The sequence below is a fragment of the Sarcophilus harrisii genome, chromosome 3 (assembly GCF_902635505.1).
Source record: "Sarcophilus harrisii chromosome 3, mSarHar1.11, whole genome shotgun sequence".
Lineage (NCBI taxonomy): Eukaryota > Metazoa > Chordata > Mammalia > Dasyuromorphia > Dasyuridae > Sarcophilus > Sarcophilus harrisii.
This window is the reverse complement of record NC_045428.1, coordinates 434,253,802-434,275,664: the sequence shown is the minus strand read 5'-3', so window position 1 is coordinate 434,275,664 and position 21,863 is coordinate 434,253,802. Positions and strand designations below refer to the sequence as shown.

The following is a 21,863-nucleotide window of genomic DNA, read 5'->3' as shown; positions in this document are numbered from 1 at the left end:
AAATGGAAGCAAAATGGGTGTTGAGTATTTCTGCCCTTACTCAACTCTGTTATTATACCATCTTTCTCAAACATTTGATTTTTCTTACTCAATATTTTTTCCCCAAAACATAATTTAAAATCTATATTGTATTTTGAATTTTTTGTGAGAAACCTAATTCTTGATGTTAGTTCTTTTTTTTCTATTCTTAGTTTCATTCTCTGTGGTTTTGTTTTTTTAGGTGTATGGGTACCTTTTGTCTTATCTAATCAGAAAACTTCCTGTTGATCTACATTGGTCTCTTCAGACATATGACTGTCTAGACTCTAGAGACTCAGAGGCTCCAAGATGAATGAATTGGAAAGGACTTTTGAGATGCTCTCATCCCACTCTTCTATTTTGCAGATGGAAACCAAAATAACAATAGTTAAAATTCACATGATGCTTCAAGATTGACAAAGCTCTTCTCTCACAACTCTGTAGCTCACAGTGAAAGTATTACTATCTCCATTTTACAAATTAGGAAACAGGCCCAGAAGGGGAAGAATCTTTTCTCATTTCACATATTTGACAAGTTCCTGAGTCAGGATTCAAAACAAGGTCTTCTATTTTTCAGGGTTAGTGTTTCTGACATTCTATATATCCCATGTTCCAGTGTCTGGTTGGTTATTTCTTGGTGGCTTGTTAAAGAGAATTCTGATGAAGTGATGGATTGGGCTAAATGACTGTTGAAGCTCTTTTAAGTTTGCAGTGGCCTTTTCTTTCTCATTTTGAAAATTTCCCAATTGTGTAGTCAGAACTTCATTTTTAGATGGTTCCATCAGAGTTGTAACTAGAGCAGGGTGACAGGTCTTTGATTCCAGCTGACAGCATTTGGAACATGTGGACAGCACTTGCAGGCCTTCAGCTGCATAAAGACAATGAACTTTGTGCCTAGTTAGCAAGAACTATTAGTTAAAATAGGAAGCTTCCAGATGATGAATATTTTTTTTCTTCCTCTCAGTGGCTACACCCCAGCCCCTCCCCAAGTGAGTTTCTTCCTAGCCTGCCTTACCCTTCCCTTTGAAATTTCCAGCAGTAGCCTTTTAGGGTCTCTGTCACCATACCCCTTACACCACCTCAGGTATATTAAAGGTATATCTTTTGCTACTTGCCCCAAATGCAAAGATTGTTAGTTTTGGCTCTATTATCTTCATTCACCTCATCCGACTCAGGTTGTCAAAACTGAAATTCTGACTATATGAGTTCTACAGCCCTTGGGTTATATTTTCACCCACTTGCAAGTCCTCTGAGCTTGACTGGCAGTCTCTACCTGACATGTGTTACTGTTTCCTCTTCTCCTATTTTGGATTCCTCCCACCTGTATCCCCTGCAGAAGGTGATACAGGTCCTATTCTCAAGAGCAGGAAAATGCTCTTTTTCAGAGAGAGGAGTGATGGATAGTTTTGCCTGGGGCCTAACCTTGTGTCTGTCCCAAATCTGTGTCCCTGCTGACTCCTTCACTACTTTGAGAGCACATGAAGCAGCCACCTTTCTCCCTATATTTTAAGTGAATATCGGATGGAAGGAAATAAAACGTACAGGAGAATTAGCCCTTTTTTGACGTTCATTTCAGGGACTGGTGAATTGTGGAAAGAGAATGTAGGATCTCAGAAACCTATTCAATTCTAAACTCAAATCTTGATCTCCCCCAGGATTCTTCGCACACAAAGTAGAGCATGAAAGTCGGTGCCAAAATGTCAGGAGCTTCCAGCGGACTGGGACCTTTGCCTTTGAGCGTGTCTACACTGCCAAGTGAGTCTTCACATGCTATTTAAAAGAGGGAAGGGAGCTGGCAGGACAAGCATGCTGTATACCGTAACTGTTAATCTGTGTAAGTCACGTGGATCTGTTTAGGAGACCGGCCAGTTTTCACTATGCTGGGATGATTAAGTGCAGTGTCCAAAAGATGATTCTTTGAGAGGGAAGGCTTTGGAGCCTAACTCCATCCCACATGATGTTGTGAAAGAGAGGGGTTAGAGAGGGGTAGGGGCAGTCACCAGCGTACTCCCTGTACCGGAAAACTGTGGGTTAGTCCACTAGTGAGGGCAGTCACCCAACTTCCTGTGAGGTTAGTCCAGTGCTGCTGTCATGGAAACTGGCCCTTACTCATCACCAAAGCCTCCAAAAAACCGGTACCCAGCTTTGTACCAACCTCTTCCTTATACACCCACTTATCTCTATCGATGGGGGAAGCTGAGAGATTTCAATTTCTTTGTGTTTATAAAACAATAGTGGAAAAATTCTAAAATGCTTCTCACAACTTTCTTCTCCCCTTTTTTCATTTTATGTAAAAGGAATTGTTGGAAAACCCATGATTTGAGTAGTGTAAGAGATAGGTGAAGCTAGGGAAGTAAATTCAAATGGATGTTATTCAAATTAAATATTTTTCTTTTGTGCTGAATTTAAATAAAGGTTTTGGGGCACCTACTTATTTGCTTGCTTCTGCAAGGTCTAAAGGATCCATTAGCAAAGTTTCTTCCTTCTCCTACTGTATTCCAACTTCTCATCCCACCCCAGACACACTAGGCAGATATTAATTGAACTTTCTAACTAGCTAGCTTTCACTTATTCAATACAGCCATGACTTTAATGTTCCCAAAGATAATGCAAAAGGGGGAAACCAAGGCCATCTTGGAAAACCACTATGGGAATCTCAAGAATAATGTAAATAAACAAAGAAGAGAGAATTCAAATTGAAGAGAGTGAAGAGAAGACTTGATGGGATGCCCTCATGGCCCAGCAGGAGCTGCTTTGGAAATACAGACATAACAAATATTGTTGTTTGCTTTTTAGTGAATTAAACTTTCTGTGTGGGCTTTAGCACGTGAAGTGGACCTTTTCTCAGCACCTCATTTGGTCAGGATTTTAATTTATATTACTCTAGATTTTCTCGAAAAGAGGAGGGTCAGTGGAATTCATATTCAGGGTTTTACCTTCTGCCGTTCTTTTTTCATTGAATGGTGTAAAGCTTTAGTTTTCTTCCTCAGTTTCTAATTTGAGGCATAGGCACACAGATCAAGGTCAATTTCTGAAGTAAATTAAGTTTTAAGTTTATTTTATTTTAAGACTCCATTCTCCTTCCTTCCTCCCTCTCTTTTCCCTTCCTCCTTCCCTCCCTCCCTCCCTTTCTTCCTTTTTCCCTCTTTATGAAAAAAAACACTCCATCTTTTTTTCCTGTTTATCTGGAATCCCCCAAATCCTAGCCAGTTAAATTAACTTGTCAGTCAGCAAATAAAAAGAAGTGTTCTGAACCCAGTAAGAAAGAGAATACTCACACCCTGAGACAAAGTAAAAGAACATTCAACTGTCCTCAGTGATTTCAAATCATGAGGACCAAGTCAATTAATTATGGAAACAAAACTGCCCACACCAAACCTCCCCCAATTTTTTTTTGATGTTTGTCTTGTTAACTGCTGTGGTTGGCATGTAGTAGAATAATATTAATATTAGGATGGAATTTTATATTGCCATCAAAATGAGATCCATTGAAGATGTTTGGCCAGGAGAATGTTAGCTGATAGTACACTTAAATGTATTCGGAATCATTAGAATGATAAGATCTAAAAAGTAGTCATTAGTAAATTGTGGCCAACTTAGAGTGTGGTATCTAGTGGAAGGCCTGAGAAACTTCCCCTCAACTTCAACGCAACCCAGCATTCTTATTAATGACATTAACAAAGTCATACTTATTGAAACTTCAGATTGCAATGTTGAGAGGAATTGCTAATCTGTTAGATTACAGAAACAGTTCATTGTTGGCTTGTTTAATTTCTTTTTCTAAAATAAGATAATTTAAGTATTTTATTTTGTTAATCTGGGTAATTTATATTTTTCCAAATATTCATTTATTTCAACTAGATTGTCAGATTTACTGTTTTACAAGTGGGCAAAATAACTCCTGATTATTGCTATAATTTCCTCTTTATTGGTGGTAAATTCATCCTTTTCATTTTTGATACTGATAATTTGGTTTTCATCTTTCCTTTTTCTAATCAAATTAACCAAAGATTGACTTAAAATATTTCAAAGAGTTTGGCGGAGAAAGGCTGGAACAATGGACTAAATCTATTATTATGAAAGTTAATCAGCACAAATATAAAATCCCACAAATAGATTCAAAACACCATTTATACAAGTACAGGACTGGGAAAAGATGTTTAGGAAACAGTTCAAATGAAAAATAAATGGGCCTGCAAGCTCAATGAGACAGCAATTGGACTTGGTAGCCAAGCAAGGGAGCATCATCTTAGACTGCTAACATTATTGCCCAGAAGGTCTTTTAGAGGCTAGAAATTAAGGCTCTTCCTTTTGTTTTTACAGCAAGATCATGAACTTCAACTTGTAATCGATTGATTGCCATTAATGAATTCTTTGATATTGTTGTGATTGATTTTTATGATTTTGGAAATTAAAAATTTGAGTTACATAGTTTAGAGAATAAGTGAGGTGAGAGTCCTGCTGTACTTTTCACTGTTCACATTTAGAGTGTTTGGTTTTTGATCACATATTTTAGGAATATTAATGGAAAAATTGGTACCTGCCTAGAAGAGATCAACAAGAATGCTGGGGGAACTAAAGACCATCTCATTTGAAAGAATATGGATGAGTTGCATGGGAAAAATAATTTTTTAAGGGGAGATGGTAAGAGAAAAGGAGAACAGGTGATCATGACATTTTTCTTCAGGTGTTTTAAGGGCTTTTATTTGGAAGAAGGATTAACATTTTTCTCTTGCTTGTAGAAGGCTGTTGTTTTGTTGTTTGTTCTTAGTTTTTGAAGAGAACCATGACATTAAGGATGAGATGCCATGACATGCAAATGAATTGGATTTAAGGGAGGGATGGCTGTGCAAGGTCACCTGCCTCACTTTGCCCCCCTGAGCCATCTGAGTCCAGTGGCCAGGTATAGATCAGGATGACTGGAGATGACCCTGGATGCAGTGGGAGATCTTGGCCTTTTTAAGCTAAGGTTTTCAACAGGTTTCAGTTTGTCTGAAGCTGCACCCACTCAGTGATTAAGGCTAGATAGCAATTGGGACAAAGAATCTCCTCTCCACTTTGTTCAAAAAAGGAAAAAAAATAAATGAATGAATTTGAGAGGGGAAGACCCTCAGGCAGAACTAGTAATAAACTGGATTCACATCTGGCTTCTGACATTTATTAGTTGTGTGACCCTGGGAAAGCCACTTAATCTCTGCCTCAGTTTCTTCCTTTGTAAAATGGGGGTTATAATAGCACCTACCTTCCAGAGCTGTGAAGATCAAGTGAGATATTTGTAAAAGGCTTAGCAGTGTCTGGCACATAGTGAGCACTATATAAATAAATGCTAGTCACTAATACTATTGTATTCACAATGAATGTAATCAGCAGAGAAATAAACTTCAGCTCTATGTAAGGAAAATTATTATTATTATTATTAATTTTTTTTTAACAATTAGAGTCTTCAAAAAAAAGAATGCTTTCTCTTCAGAGGTAGTAGATTTCTCTTCCATGGAGATTTTTAAGCAGTGATCAAGAATGCATCCTAAACTTAGAGTTTCTTTTACTGTCTGATTAGATCTTGGCCTGGGTAATTCTTTAAGAGAGATTTCTCATACTGGTTGGTTTCTGGAAGAGAAAACAGAATAGGAGAAAAACTTGGTCCTAATATAATAATTAGTTGTTAAATATAAAAAATACTCATTTTTCACATGGCCAATATAGGCCTTCAAAGAGTAGGTGTTTCTGAAGGATGGCAATCAACTCTGATTGTTAAGAAGTAATTAGAAAATGAACATTATGGTGAGAGACTGGGTCATATTACAATGAGGATTTTGAGGTACATGATTTGGGTCACCCAAATCTTGGTCAAAGAGACATCAATTTCAGTGTCATCTTTCTAACAAAAGGGAGAATGAACACCTTCCCAGCAAATACAATGAGCAAGAATGCATCCCAAACTTAGAATTTCTTTAACTGTCTGATTAGATCTTGGCCTGGGTAAATCTTTAAGAGAGATTTCTCACACTGGTTGGTTTCTGGAAGAGCAAACAGAATAGGAGAAAAATTTGGTCCTAATATAATAATTAGTTATTAAATATAAGAAATACTCATTTCTCACATGGCCAAAATCTTCATTTTAGTAGAAAGTCTGAAATAAGAGATAAATAAACATTAAATGCATCAATGCTGCATTTCAAGTGCAGATGATTTTGTACTTTGTACAAAATACAAAATACATGGAGTCTCCTTGCAATTCTCCTCCCTCATCCCTCTAGCTAGATTTATTCCAATACTTCAATAATGTCAAGACCTCAGTGATGTAGATACTGTCTCCAATATTTCAAATTGTAATTCACTTATACCTTCTGATCATTGATTCTTCTTGTCCATTTTCTCCTATAAATTCTTTGCAGAGGATGTATCTGAGGTAGTATAGGCTTTTTGCCAGGTATTTTAATTTTCTGTCAGTACTAGGTAGTTTTCAAAACATTCTCTCTCTTTCTGTCTCTGTCTCTTTTTCTCTTTCTCATGTGTTTTCTTATCTTAAATATCTCTTCTTGCTTCTTTTAAGTCCTAAAATTCCATCTTCTACCAGAAGCCTTTCTCAGTCTCCCTTAATGTTGACCTCCTTTGATCATTGCCTGTTGCCTTCCCTATTAGAATGTGAGCTCTTTGGAAACAGGGAATTATTTTTTGCCTTTCTTTTTATCTGTAGCACTTACATTGTAAGTACTTCATAAATTTCACGACTCAGCTATATAGCATCATCAGAAAAACATTGGTGTTTTCAAAAAATGAACTTTTGTGACAGGTAATTGCTTGAGACCATTGAAAGTACTCTGTAGCTTCACAAATGCAGTGCATCCACCTCTCTTCCTCTTATTAAATTTTAGATCCAACTCAGCCATTTACAATGCCTGTCCATGACATGTATGTGTACTCCCGGATCGACTCAGTGGAGTCCCCATCCAATGGCACATTATAGATTATAGGGCAATAAGCCTTCTTTTTCAGTTTGGCTTTTCCTGTGGCTTAGTAGGCTGACTTCTTTTCCGGGGTCATGGATCTCATTGGTGAGAAGAACTCTTGAAAATAAGAAACCCTTACATAAATTTTTTTGAAGAGGCTAGAGTCAAATAGGTGTCAAATATAGCTAGCAACTGCTATTATCTAATGACATTTATTATCTGTTATACCAAAGGAGCCAAAGCCATAATTTAAACCTTTACTTATGCATTTCTACATTTGGCTGATTTCAAATCACTCTGAGAGACCCAGGAAAATAAGAGGAAGAAATAGCAAAAAGAATTAAGATTTTTCTCTAGGAAGCAAACATTGGTGACTCATGTATAGCACCAAAAGAATAGAATGAAAGTAACTGATACAATAATTTGTTTAACAATTCATATTTAGTCATAAAAATAACAGCTGAATCTTGCAGAAATAATGGTACAAAATTTTCCTTGGAAGAGGATTCTAAATAATCGTAAATTTGTCAGTGACAAGAGAATTTCATGTATGTAAATTAGTCTGGGGAAAAGCAGAGTGAAACCCTGATGTGACAGTGAATCTGATTGATTCAGTGACTAGGAACCACTTGAATTTAACATAGCCACAATCATATCATATGTTCATTGAAAAAAATATAGGATTTGAAATGAGAAGTTTTAATTTGAATCAGTGTGACCTTGGGCAAATCAATTAATTCCTCCTCAGTTTCCTTAGCTGTAAAATGGAGAAAGTTGGACTAGTTAATTTTTAGGGTTACTTCCTGCTGTAAGTTTCTGATCCTATGACATTGAACTCATAGTTAGGGAATTTCCTATTATTTTTGATAAGAGAAGGGGGAAGTTATCAGGACCCAGCCTGGGGACAAGAAGGCAGGATATGAATACAGCAATCCATATTCAATATATCCAATAAGACAATTCAATAAGCAAATCAAATCAATAAGCATTTATTAAGTACTTATTATGTGTTAGACACTGATGTCATACAGAGTTAATGGCAAAGATAAGGCTAGATCTCTCCTCCAGGACTGTACCACACTACTTATATGATTAATAAACATAAAAATGTTTGTTTTTTTTTGTGGAAACATGATTAGTGTCTGCTTTTTTGATGGAAATTTCTTTAAGAGATATACTATCAACTGCTCCAAGAAACCCTAGTAGATTGTAAGTCTCTTGAAGTCTCTATGCCATTTTTATAGTATTATATCTGTAGTATCTACCACGGTGCCTAGAATATAAGCATTTAGTAAATTTTTTGTTTAATTTAATTGAAACTGAACATACCCTAAGATCAGCTTGATTTCTGGGATCTTTGTTTCTCTTGCAGGCTTGCCTTGTTCAGTCACCAAAGGACTATTACTATGATTATGTTATATGTTAAATATGGTTTTAGTGCAAAAAGTAGGGTATTCTTCATTTGGTCTAACCAGTAGGTAAAGAAAAAAATCTCTGTTAAGTGCCTAACAAATTTGTTTGACACTTAACTAGTTTTTTTTTTTTTTTTTTTTTTTTTTTGCTTTTGTTTTTAACCATATTAAGATAGAAGAAACAGTATAGCGTCAAATCATTGTATACTTAATCATGGGGAAAACTGGGTTCAAGTGTTGCCTCTGACAAATATTGGTTTTGTGATCCTGGACAAATTGCTTTATGTTTTAGTGCCTGAGGCAATCTCCAAAGACTGTAACCTGATCAGTCCCTCTTTTTATAGATAAGTATCTTTACTTATCTATAACTTATCTATAACACAGAAAATGTTAAAGTGAATTGTCTAAAATCATACAGAGAACAGAGACAACTAGAATATGTACCCAAATCTTTTTTTGACTCATAGAGTCCTTACTCTGCTATCTTGCCTTCCTTGACCCATAGTCCATTATTTTTTGAATAGCTCTAATTGTTAAGAAGTTCTTCCTTATGCCAAATAAAAAGAAATCTGTCTCTTTACAGCTTCAGCATATGGCTCCTAGACCTGCCCTCTGGGGCAAAGCAAAATAAATTTGATTTCTTTTCAACTGAGAGAAACTTCAAATAAATAAATATTCTGCCAAACTCTTCTCTTTTCAGGTGAAATCCTTCCAGTCCCTTCAACCACTTTTCCTACATAGTTTTAAGGCTTCCTACCATTCTGGACACCCCTTTTTTCTGAATTATTTCCAGTTTAGCAACATCCCTCCCAAAATGTGCTACCCAGAATTGAATAAAATACTCCAGATGTCATCTAAGTAGAGAAGGAAATAGAAGACCATCACTGCTCTCATTCTGGATCCTATACTTTATTTAATGGAGAGAGCCAATATGTTAGCTCTTTTGACTGAAAAGTTCACTGTTGACTTATCAAGCTTGCCATCCACTAAGCCCCCCAAATCTTTTTAAGCTGACCAGTTGTCTAACTCCATCTCTACTATCTTGTAAAGTAACAAGGTCTAGATTTGGACTCTGCTCTTCTGACCTCAAACCTGGTGCTCTTTCCATAAAACAACACAGATTTGTTCTGTGTTTGATAGTCTCTTCCTTCTCAGACTCACAGCCTGTAGGTTTACAAGGCTAGATTCAGGGTTAGTCTTCTGCCTTGCCCCTCTTGTTTGCATAGTTCACTTTTCACTTCTAATGAATTTCCTGGCACAGTTTCCACTAGGAAAAGGGCCAGAGGAGTCCATCAGGAAACCCTGCACCAGATAGATTTCATCGAAGGAGCAGAATAAATGAGTTTCATACATGTGTTCATTTTATACCCCTGCCTGTTTCCAATTTGGTGGCTGGCTGCCACTTCTTATGGGACAGATGTAGGGGAATTATGAGCGTGAGCCTGTTTTTCATTGTTTATGCTATGAGATGGTAATTGTTCATTTGGAGGTTAAAAATCAAGTTTGATCATTTCAAAGTGAATATTTTTCTTCTTTTCTAGCCAAAATTGCATAGATGCCTATCCCACATTTCTTGTCATGCTTTGGAGTGCAGGACTACTTTGCAGCCAAGGTAATATTTATGTTTTGGATTTACTTCTTTTTCATTATTTATGTCTGTCTGCTTCTGCACATGTTCAGAGCGGAGGTCCCCTCCACCCGCCCTCTCCCAGCCGAGTCCAGTCCTCCAGTTCTGATGTTTGAAGCCCTCCAGACTTAAGAACACTCTGAGATCACGCGTCCAGGCACTTTGTACTGGAGAAGGGAGTGGGCTGTGATAATGCATTGCTAATGCTTGCTCCCTGATGGCTGGTGGGGAGCCGCAGTCCGACAAGGATGGTTTAAGGCTAAATGTGACTCAGAATCCATTTGCAGAGTGAGCTGGGATACAAGGGCATTATAAATGAGAGTGCCAGAGGGAGATATTCTAGGACTGCTGTCACTCAGTTCTTCTGTTAATAAGTTTCCAGCTGTTTCCCCTCATTGTGCATATGTATGTCAGTGATAGGGGGGTTGTCTTACAGCACATCAGCCTTTCTCCAGGTTATCAGCGGCTCCCGGTTTTGATTCCAGTGAGCTGGAGGAACAGAACAACTCTATAATGAGTTGATTTAAAATTAAACAGAAACCAGAGTGATTTTTTTTGGATTCCTTTCCAAGATTACAACACTTCATAGTCTTGTTAATGATCAAAACCATGTCTGGCTGAGGTTTGGCACAAGCTTGAGTTGTACTATTTAGCCAAGTGATGGTTGCCCACACCTGCCCCTCATGGTACTCAGAGAAAAAACCTAAAGGACTTTTCAGGTACCATTTCATTAATTCTCATCCAGCTCTCATGGTGGTTGCTGATAGGCCCTCCTAAGCTGCTTTCCCCTTTCTTACACTAAATTAGATACCCTGACCAGCATCGTAGCACAAATGATGACAAAGCTAGGAGTCCTGACTCTCTTTTTTCAAGTGGTTATAAATCAAAGAATGTCAAAATAAAAAATAAAGACCTCTCAATGCACTAGATAGAATCCCTGAAGAGGACTTGTTAAAGGACACAGTCAACATTTATTCAAGATTGGAAGTCATGGATGGGTTGGGATCTGCCTGGATGGAGGGATTCCATATACTGATGAGATTGTGGGTCCATGGAAATTGTCAAAGTAAGTGGACCAAGAATAATTATATAGTACCCAAGTGGGGCTCCTGATGTTGGGATTCTCTTTGAATATTTTAAGGGTTGTCATATGGAAGAAGGGGTTAGATTTGTTATATTTGGCCCTGGAGGGCAGAACTAGACCCAATGGGAAGTTTTCCAGAGAGTCATATTTCAGCTCAGTCTGAAGAAAAAAAACTCAAAAACTTTTTAACAATTAAAACTATCTGAAAGTAGAACAAGCTGCCCCAGGACATGACGATCTCACTGTCACAGAGGTTAAGTAGAGACTAAATGAACTCATCTGGGATGTTGTCCAATAGAGTCACACTTTGGGTTTGGGTTGGACTACATGACTTTTGGAATTATCTTCCAAATTGATGAGACTAAGAATCTATGATTACTGGACAAACACTGCTCTATTTAAAACCTTAGTGTGTAGCAATACTTTATATCTCTTAGGTCATAGATGAGAGTACTTTCTGGTGCTTTTAAAATCTTAAAGTATCATATGCATGTGGGTTAATTTATTGTAGAATTTTTAGGCTTGGGAAAAAAGCACTTAGCAATCAAGTTGGATTCCACTTTAGGGTCAATCTCTAACAGAGTTTTCAACATTGGTCAAGGCTACTTATAATATCTCCTTCTCTAACGGTCCCTAAAGTCCACCCAGGATAATTTGGTTATTTAGGTTATTGCTTAAAAAGAGAGTGACAAATTTTTGGAGCATCTGAAATTCTTGTTTTCAGGCCCACAACTTTCTTTTTCTACAAGACATTTTTTGACAGAGACTACCACAGTTCTTGTCCATTGCATTGTGAAACACTGATTTTATATTAGCAGGATACCTTTCTTCTCAGGATTGGCTCAAAGTATTTAACAAAAGAGCATTTACTAATATAATGATTTTTTAAATTTCTTTTTTCTATTTAGTTCCTGCTGCCTTTGCTGGGCTGATGTACCTGTTTGTGAGGCAAAAATACTTTGTGGGTTATCTAGGAGAGAGGACGCAAAGGTAGGTCACTGGGAATGGTTAGTAGTCACTGGAGTGATTAATGTTGGGTTGGTGGTAATTCTCAAAGGTTCTCAGCTGGGACCACTACCCTGTACAAGACCTGAAAACACATAAATTGAGTGATTGAATTGGATTACTGTTTCTAAAATTTTCAAACCTTTATTAATCACCTGTTATTGCTGTTCAATTATAGTACTCTTTATGACCCCATGTGAGGTTTTCTTGGCAGAGATACTGGAGCAATTTGTCATTTTCTTCTCTAGTTCATTGTTTAGATGAGGAAACAGAGGCAAATTAGGTGAAATGACTTGCCTAGAGTCATGTAGCTAGTAAGTGTCTGAAGCCAGATTAGAACTCAAAATTTCTCTCCACACCCAGTGCTCTATGTATTGCACCACCTAGCTGACTCATTAATAATCATCTACTAGGTGCTAATAGGGCAGTAAAGGCAGCTAGGTAGGGAGGTAAATAGAGAATTGGACTTAAGAGAACCTGAGTTTAAGTCTGACCTCAGGCACTTCTAAGTATGTGACTCTGGGCTCTACACTTTCACTGTCTGCCTTAGTTTCATCAACAGTAAAATGAGGATAATAATAGCATCTGCTTTGCAGGGTTGTTGTGAGGATCAAATGAGATAATATTTGCAAAGTACTTAGCATAGTGCCTGGAACACATAGAAGATGCTATATAAGTTTTCTTCCCTTCCTCCCTCCCTCCCTCCCTCCCTCCTTCCCTCCCTCCCTCCTTCCTTCCTTCCTTCCTTTCCTCCTTCCTTCCTTCCTTCCTTTCCAATCTTCAAATGTAGGCAGCAGAAAGTGTGCAGGATTTGGAGTCTAAAGATTTGGTTTTAAATCCTACCTCTCTTATGTGTAGAGTATTGTACTAAGTGCCAAAGAAGATATTAAGTTTAGGTACTAAATATACACCTGCCCTCATGAAGCTTACAGTCTAGAAGGAGGCTCAATCTCAAATCTAGATAATTATATGGCAGAGTATTATTTAAATGTATTAGAGACCTGAAAAATGGAGTGCAATGAGAGGTCCAATCAGACTTGATTAATATTATTTCCAAGGTCCCTTTCAATTCTAAATTCATGATTGTATTTGCTCTACTTGCCCCCACAGGGGCAGAACTAGGATCAACAGGTGACAGTTGCAAAGAGACAAATTTAGACCTGATGTATAGAAAATTTAAAGATATTAGGATTGTTCCACAGTCTCCAGGAGGAAGCTGGTCAACTACTTGTCAGGGATGCTCCAGAGGGAATTCTTCAGGTGTGTAATTGGTGTAAAGACCTGGAAGGTCTTTTCCAATTCTGAGTGGGTATGATCAGGTAGAAAGTTTTGAAGTGCTCTTTGGGATATAATTATTCCCTCTCACTTAATACCTTCTTCCACTGCCCTCTAAGAATCAGTTACCTGATTCTTCTTTTGTGGGAAGGATAGTGGTAAAGGGAAAAGTGTATGTAGTCTTAAATCCTAGATTTAGATTCTAGCTTTGCTGCTTCCTCCCTGTCCTCATCACGGCCTTGGGCAAGCAACTTCACTGAGCCCAGGTTTTCTCAATTATAAAATGGGGGTAAAAATATATAGCCTACAGGGGGTTGTTGTGAGGATGAAATGATGGAATGTATGCTGTGTGCTTTGTAGCTCCATTGTGCCTGGCGTTTCCAAGGATTTCTCTTGAGCTCAGAGAGTGCAACGAGAGCCAAAGCACGCCATTTGTGCTCGATTCATTTTAGTAATAGTTCTTCAGGGAATGAGCTGCGTGGAAGCCACAGTAATAATCAGTGAGGAAGGATAGTTATAAAAACCTAAAATAATATGAGGCTCTCTAGTCATAAAGAACTTTTACTATCTCATTGAATCATCACAATCACCTTGTGAAGTAGGTAATACAAATATAATTACCCCCTTTTTACAAACGAGGAAACTGAGATCTAGATTAGTCCAGGTTATTGACCAAGGTCACATACCTGGTAGATGGCAGATGTGAGACTTGAACTTAAGGACTTCTCTTTTCAAATCCAGCACTCTTTTCAATAACATCACACTGCTCACTGTACTATTCTGCACACATATTATTTATAGACCAAAGCAGATGTGAAATCTAAAAGGTGCAATTACTCTCATCACAATTGGGCTTAGTCTACTTAGAACTTAGTGGCATTTGGGGTTTTCTTGGCAAAGATACTTCAACTTTTTGCCATTTCCTTCTCCAGCTTTACAGCTGAGGAAACTGAGACAAACAGGGTTAAGTGACTTGACTTCATAGAACAAATGATTATTGTACTATCTGCAAGGGTTAAAAAAAAATACCCCAAGAGGCAGCCCTTAGCAATCAGAAGCATCTGTCAAGGAATAAGTTACAGGGATGCAGAGAAAGCCTCCGTCCTTTTTTGTTGAGACTATCTTTTCACACTATTGCTTTGTCTCTTTCCCTCTCTCATTCCTCTTATCTGTGTTCTCTGGTAGCATCACTCCACTAAAGTCAATATAATTATGTGTTCAGATAGTAGCCTTCAACTGCAGCTATTAGAGCGTGTTGGACTTTTTCCAGAGAAGTGAAGCAGTGTGGAAGTGGAAGGATTCTAAGCCTGGGACTTCCATTCACTAGCTGTGTAACTTTGGACAAATCACATATGTAGTTTTTCTAAGCATCATTTTTCTCCTGTGTAAGCTGAGAATAATAATGCTTATCTATTCTGGCTCCCAAGGTTGTCAGGGAGGAAAGTTCTTGGTAAACGAAGTATTTTGTAAATGTGAACTATTATTACTATATTGAATTTTACTTTTTCTTACACCCAACCCCTGGATTTTCAATGTTTGGACTATGATATGACTTTCTGAGCTTTATGGGATAAATGTACCTCCTTTTGTAGTCTCTCTGTGTGTTCATATGTAATGGGTGTGTGTGTGAGAGAGAAAGAGATACAGAGACAGAGACAGAGACAGAAGGAAAGAGAGACAGAGACAGAGAGAGACAGAGAGAGAAACAGAGAGAGAGGGAAAGAGACAGACAGACAGACAGACAGAGACAGAGACAGAGAAGCAGAGAAAGAGAGAGACAGAGACTCAGACAGAGAGACAGAGACACAGAGAGAGACAGAGAGAGAAGGCAGGGGAAGAGAGAGAAGAAGAGAGAGAGAAGGAGAAAGAGTGTAAGTGTACGTAGGGGTGTGTGTGTGTGTGTGTGTGTGTGTGTGTGTGTGTGTGTGTGTGTGTGTGTGTGTGTGTGAAGAAGCTGCTGATTCCCCTCCTTGGGGAGACATCCATAGAAAATCTGCCTTCATTAGTCTGGCTGTTTACCTTGCAGAACTAGTCACCATACTCATGTGACCTTTTCCTAATTAGAATTGAATAGAATGTTAGAGCTGGAAGAGACTTTAAAGGTAATCTAATATAGCTGGAAACAGATCTGGAGAGATTAAGTGGCTTGTTCAAATTAGTGGGAGACCTGTGATTAGAACCCAGATTTCTTGATTTCTAGTTCAGGTACTTTTCCATTATGCTATCCTACCTTCGTTTAGAACCAATACTGTTGGAGAGTGAGAATCAAACTAACCTGAATCCATATTTCTAAATGCATTTTGGAATTTTGTGTTCCATGCACAGTTAAAAGTAAGGCATTTGATACATCTATCACAAACCTAATAACTCAAAGACTCTGTAGTCTAAAAGAGATTTCAAGAACTTGACTCCCTGAAGCCAGAGAGGGGATCACAAGGTATCTGTGCTTCCTGAGAAAAATTCATCTATTCATTCTTTCATTCATTTAATTATTCATTCATTTACTTACACAATAGTTTTTTATTTTTCCAAATACAAGCAAAGATAGTTTTCAATATTCACACCTTGTGCTCCAAATTTTCTCTCTTCCTCTCCTTTTCCCCCTCCCCTAGATAGCAAGTAATCCAATAATAGGTTAACTGTGCAATTCTAAATATATTTCCATATTTATCATGCTAGGTGAGAAAAATCAGACCAAAAGAGAAAAAAATGAGAAAGAAAAAAAAACAAGCGAACAAACAATAGCAACAACAAAAAAGGTGAAAATACTATGCTTTGGTCCACATTCAGGCTCCATAGTTCTTTCTCTGGATGCAAATGGCACTTTCCATCCCAAGTCTATTGGAATTGCCTCGAATCACCTCATTGTTGAAAGAAGCTGGGCAAAATTTTAAAAATCGTGTCTACTGTCAGAGATAGCTAGGTGGTCAGAGACAGAGTGCTGGAACTGGAATCAGGAAGGCCTGCCTCAGACACTTTGTTTGTGATACTACAAAAGCCACTTAACTTCTGTCCACCTCAGTTTCTTCAACTATAAAATGGGGACAATAACAGTTCCTACTTCACAAGGTTGTTGTGAGCCTCCAGGGAGATATATTTCTAAAGGGCTTAACACAATGTTTGGAACACAGTAGGTTCTCATACCCTCAGACCTCAGGTTACTAGTGCCCGGAGACATTCAGCTCCTGCTGGGCACAGCATGGTCTCTGAGGAAGGCTGCTCAGAGCCAGACTGGGCATCTTCCATCAAACCAAAGCAATCACTTCTCTCTGTACCAGCCCAGTCTCCCAGCTCAGATGCAGCAGTCCCCCAGGGTAAAGAAGAATCTCCCCCCTTACACTTCAGGTCTCCCATCTCCTGCTTCTGTCCTTGGAAATGGTAACTCCATTCAGAGATGAACATTATCACATGTGATTACATCACATTCCAGTGATAATGAATTCCTGTAAATCATTATTCAAACCCCACTCCTCATTCCCTACTACCCAATTCTTCCTTCCCACCCTCTCAACCTTCCCACTCCCAAGTTTTATCCTAAATTCGCCCAGCCCTTTCACCTTTCTCTCTGGGATATCTATTCTACAGGCGACAAACTTGCCTTCATCTTGGATCTTTCCCTTGTCTTCTCCTTCCTTCTAGCAGTCCCTGAATCCCGCCTCTCCCTCCCTAGCCACCCTTTCTGCACCATCACTCATGGCCAGGTGGAGGGAGTTAGGATACTTTTTTGCCAGCAATTGCCACTTCCAGGTTCTTCCCTTATACCATCACTCCTATGAGCTCCATGCTGTTCACATTTACCATCTGGTCCAAATGGGGGAAGCTGTTGTCTACTCCCCTTCCTTTCTCAATGAGTTTGCAAAGAGCTTACATTTTTTTTTCTCTCCTCCTCAGCTCCTGCCCTCATACTAGGGAACTTCAATCTACAGATTGATTCTCCCTCAGATACCCTCACCACTTAGTTCCTCAACCTACTCAGCTTCCATGACTACTCCTCCACCCTACCTCAGCCACATCCTTGATGGTCATACTCTTGATCTTGCCATCACCCACAAATAAAATCCCTTTATCTGACCAGAATCGGTTGGCTTTTCACCTCTCCCTCTGCCTTTTCTTACACAACCCTTCTCTTTGCCTGCACTGTGACCTTCAGACACCAGGACCTTCAGTTCTCTCCAAGATTATCTCCTCTTCTCCAGCCTCTTTTCACCATATTGGTGAACCATTTCAGCTTCACATTATGCTGCTCTCTTGAATCCTTAACCCCCTTATCATATTGCTGATTATACCCAGCCTTGGATCACTTCCACCCTTCATTGTCTTCATGCCAAAACATGAGCTGCTGAATAAAGTTAGAGAATATCATGCAATTACTCTGATCGGGTCCCCTACAAATTTATGTTACTAAGCCTCAACTGGGCCCTCACTGCCGCTAGGCAATTCTACTATAGATATCTTATCAATTTACCATTCTATTCTCCACAGCGACTCTTCCAAACCTTCTCTCCTCAAACTTCCCATGGCTCCCCTTCCCCCTACTCTCTCAGATGAATAATTTTATAGTTTACAAAAAAAATCAATTAAAGCCTTTCTTTTCCCCTTTTCCTTCTTTTCTATCACTCAGGTGTTTTTTTTTGACACTTTCCTCCTTCACCTCTGTTTCATTCACCTGATGAAGTGGACTTATTCTCTTTACCAGGACTATTTGTTTGCATGTTGTTTTCCTGCATTAGACTGTAAGGTTCTTTATGACAGATACTTTCTCTTACCTTCTTTTATATCTCCAGTGCTTGACACATAGTAAGTACTTAAAAATGTTTATTGATTAGTACATGCTTGTTTCTTTCCTCCCTTTCTCTCTTCCTCCTTCTGTCTTCCTTCTCATCCTCCCTCCTTTTTTTTTGCTAAGACAATTGGGGTTAAGCGATTTGCCCAGGGTTACACAGCCAGGAAGTGTTAAGTGTCTGAGGTCACATTTGAACTCAGGTCCTCCTGCCTTCAGGGCTGATGCTCTTATCTACTGTGCCACCTAGCTGCCCTGATCCTCCCTCCTTTCATTTGCTATCACTGTGATCCCTAGTTTGCTTAACATTTTTTTTTATCAGAAATAATACAGATTTATTTGTTTATTAGAAATAATAAATTAGCAATCAAATAATGAAAATACAATTACTTTTAAATTAGTCAATTAAGAATCAATCAAATAATCAAATATTTAAAATAATAGTTTATCTATTAGAAACAAAGAACTTAACTTGTTTTTCCTTATTAGAAATATTAGCTAACATTTATAGAAAGTATTAAGAATTGCAAAGAGCTTTACAAATATTATCTTCACAACAACCCTGAGAAGTAGGTAGTATAACTCCAGCCCTTTCCTTTTACAGATGGGAAAACTGAGACAGACAGAGAATGACCGGTTTGCTAGGGTTATACAGCTACTAAATGTCTAAGGCTGGTCTTGAAGTCATATGTTTCTGACTCCTGGACCAGTGCTTTATGCACACTGGTGTACCCTAACTGCCCTGGGAAGGCTTACTTGGTAAAGAATAAGTAAAGGATATGGTTGGAAGTCACTGTGATGTTAAATGAAAAGCATCAATAAAACTTATTTTAAAAAGAATTGGATTTATAAAAAAATTAGAGGGCTGTTGGAAAGACGAAAACAAAAGACCATTTGCCCAAGGACTGATTGGCAATGTTAAACCCTTTCAAAGGCAGATCCAAGTGGATGCTACAAATGGGTTTAACCTTTTGGTAAAGGTGGGAACAGCTAGATACAGACATGGTTAAAGATAACCACAGATGGGTTTGGAAAAAAGGAATAAATGTGGCTAGAGCAGTCTCAGTAACCCAATTATGCAATCATACGTTAGTGGGAGATTTCTTCCTGACCCAGCCTGATGCTCTGCGTGGACAGTCTGAGATTTATAGTCCTGCTAAGAGGTATATGGATGTACTAAAATCTCTCTCTCACTGCACATTTATAGTGGAAGGGTCTATTCTGCCAGTGATGTGTGCCCAGCCCTCATTAATGGGAACATGAGTTATTCCTGTGCAGCCAGAGGAGAATAGATTAGCCCCTTAGATGCTGGAGCACCTTTTAGTCTTAACGAGCTTTATTGGCTCATTTAAGCCATCAGTTATAACACAGAGGTACTTAAAGTATTGCATGATACATGTAGATGCCAGGGCCATCCTTATTGGCTTTCCTTGAGAAAGAGAAAGGACCTTAAAAAGGTAATTGTGTTTCTAATCTCCAATAAGGATACCTGATTACCAGAAGATGTCTGGCATTGTGAACCCACGCCTTCTTTGTTCCATGCAATGTTAAGAAAGCAACAGGATAATAGAAGGTGGGAGGCACAAAAATAAGTCAGTTCAATAGTATTCAAAACATAATAATTTTGCAGGAACATTCATTTGGGAAATGGGGAACCCAACCCAGACAAACACAAGGTCAGTTTCTTGACTTTTCTCTTAAAATGCAATCATTAAGTAATGATTCCTGGGACGCAAGCATCTTTCATATGAATCAAATCAAAGATTCTTTAGGGAAACGAACTAAAATTTAAATCCCAGACACCTCCAAGTCAAATATGCATTGTTGAATTGGTTATATTGGTTCTTCATCCACATTTCTCTCTCTCTCTTTTCCAGCACTCCTGGCTACATTTTTGGGAAACGCATCATATTGTTCCTCTTCCTCATGTCTGTTGCCGGCATCCTTAATTATTTCCTCGTCCTCTTTTTTGGAAGTGACTTTGAAAACTACATAAAGACAATAACTACAACCATCTCCCCACTGCTTCTCATTCCCTAATTTTACCCTGAGGAAGTAGTAGGTGGTCTCAGCTAAAAGATATATAGAAACCACAGGGAATCAACCCTTTAAGGGACTCCTCCCCTCTTTCTATGGTTATAAAGCAGATAACTTCCTGGGCTTCCTGGTTTGAGGTCACCATCCTTTTCATGGAAGAAAAGAATTTAGAATCAGCTCCACACTTAGAGAATGGTGCCCGTTTGAGTCTTTGAATTACCTTGCTCTCTGATCTCTGCTCTAAGGAATATTGTGTCACCAGCATGTTTTCTTTAATAAAATGAGACACATTCATATTTGGTGGTTGAGTTTTATCTTTGAGCACATACGCAACATTGGAGAGTTCATAGGACATAGGACCTGGAAAAGAAAGGTCTCATTTTGCTCATTGCCCAAGTAAGCACCAGAAAGCCTAGCAGGGTAAATCTTCCCCTTCACCAACCCTTTGGGGATCCCTTCCTCCAAACCTTTCTACCAATGAAACACCAGCCCCCTCCCCATTGTCATCTCCATAAGCAGGAATTCAGAAGTCCCTTAAGAGCTCCTTCTACCCTTCTTGGTGGCCATGTCCTATACCCATTTAGTCCCCCCTTTCCCTTCAGGTTGCACGTAGTCACTCGAATTTGGATGATTGGTGATCCAAGAAGGTAGAGAAGTCACTGAGTCTTACCACCTCTTTTGCCTCTCTGCCCTCCAAGCACTTGGACATTATTATCTGCCTTGCCATTGAACACCAAGGATCAACAGGTCTTTCTGTCCACCATGAAGATGAACTTTCCAGTATGTTTTGTCTCCTCCATTTAGAATGAAAATTCCTTGAAGAAAGGGATTGTTCATTTTTTAATTTGTATAAGCAATGCTTAATTAACATATAATAAATGTACCCATAATTAAGGATCAAAACTTTCCTATCCATTTATTTATAACCCTCATGAACTCTGAGGAGTTGAAGTTGAAGTCCTAAAGGGCTGACTGGCTATATAAGCCAATCGGGATTCTAGGAGTACCCTTGAGGATTTGGAAGTTTTTATCTTAATGTCACTGTATCTGACCCCCATTCTGCTGTGTTCCCCCCCACCACCTCCCACCATTATAGTTAAAGTTTGCAAAGTATTTATCAAAATCTCCTTTTATTCCCACAGCAGCGCATTTAGGAATGTGCTGTTATCATCCCCATTTTAACAAGTGAGGAAACTGAGATAGACAGAGGTTAAGCTGTCACACAGCTTGTATGTATCAGAGGCTAGCTTTGGTCTCAAATTTTCCTAACTCCAGATTCAGTACTCTAATATGTTACTTTGGCACCATTAATAATAAGCTAATTAACTTGAGATTACTCAGAACTATAATCATACAACTACATTTAGTAGTATGAGGTAAGGCTTGTTTAATTTTGAACCCAGAACTCAAACCCATTGTCTTAACAAGATCATTTATTTGGGAGCAGAGGGATCAACATAGGTGGAAATGTAGGTGTAAATTAATGTGACATCTGCATTAAAACACATCTTTTGTGTATATGTATCATATACATATATATAAAGATACAAACACAATATATAAGCATATGCATGTGTGTATACATGTGTATATATATACACACATATATATATACATGTATATATATATATATATATATATATTTAAAATTATATATTTAAAAAAGAGAACCATG

At 38.4% G+C, this 21,863-nt stretch overlaps 1 protein-coding gene across 1 annotated transcript in view; it reads left to right on the top strand.

Moving 5' to 3' along the window:
• The window catches only part of ALOX5AP (arachidonate 5-lipoxygenase activating protein), a 35,623-nt gene extending 15,139 nt beyond the window's left edge, over positions 1 to 20,484 (top strand). Inside the window, exons 2-5 of the mRNA XM_003764494.4 lie at positions 1,674 to 1,773; positions 9,922 to 9,992; positions 12,000 to 12,081; positions 20,029 to 20,484. Of these exons, the coding sequence (XP_003764542.1) occupies positions 1,674 to 1,773; positions 9,922 to 9,992; positions 12,000 to 12,081; positions 20,029 to 20,191 (416 nt within the window). The 3' untranslated portion in view covers positions 20,192 to 20,484. The remainder of the gene's footprint in view (positions 1 to 1,673; positions 1,774 to 9,921; positions 9,993 to 11,999; positions 12,082 to 20,028) is intronic.
• The last annotated feature ends 1,379 nt before the right edge of the window (positions 20,485 to 21,863 follow it).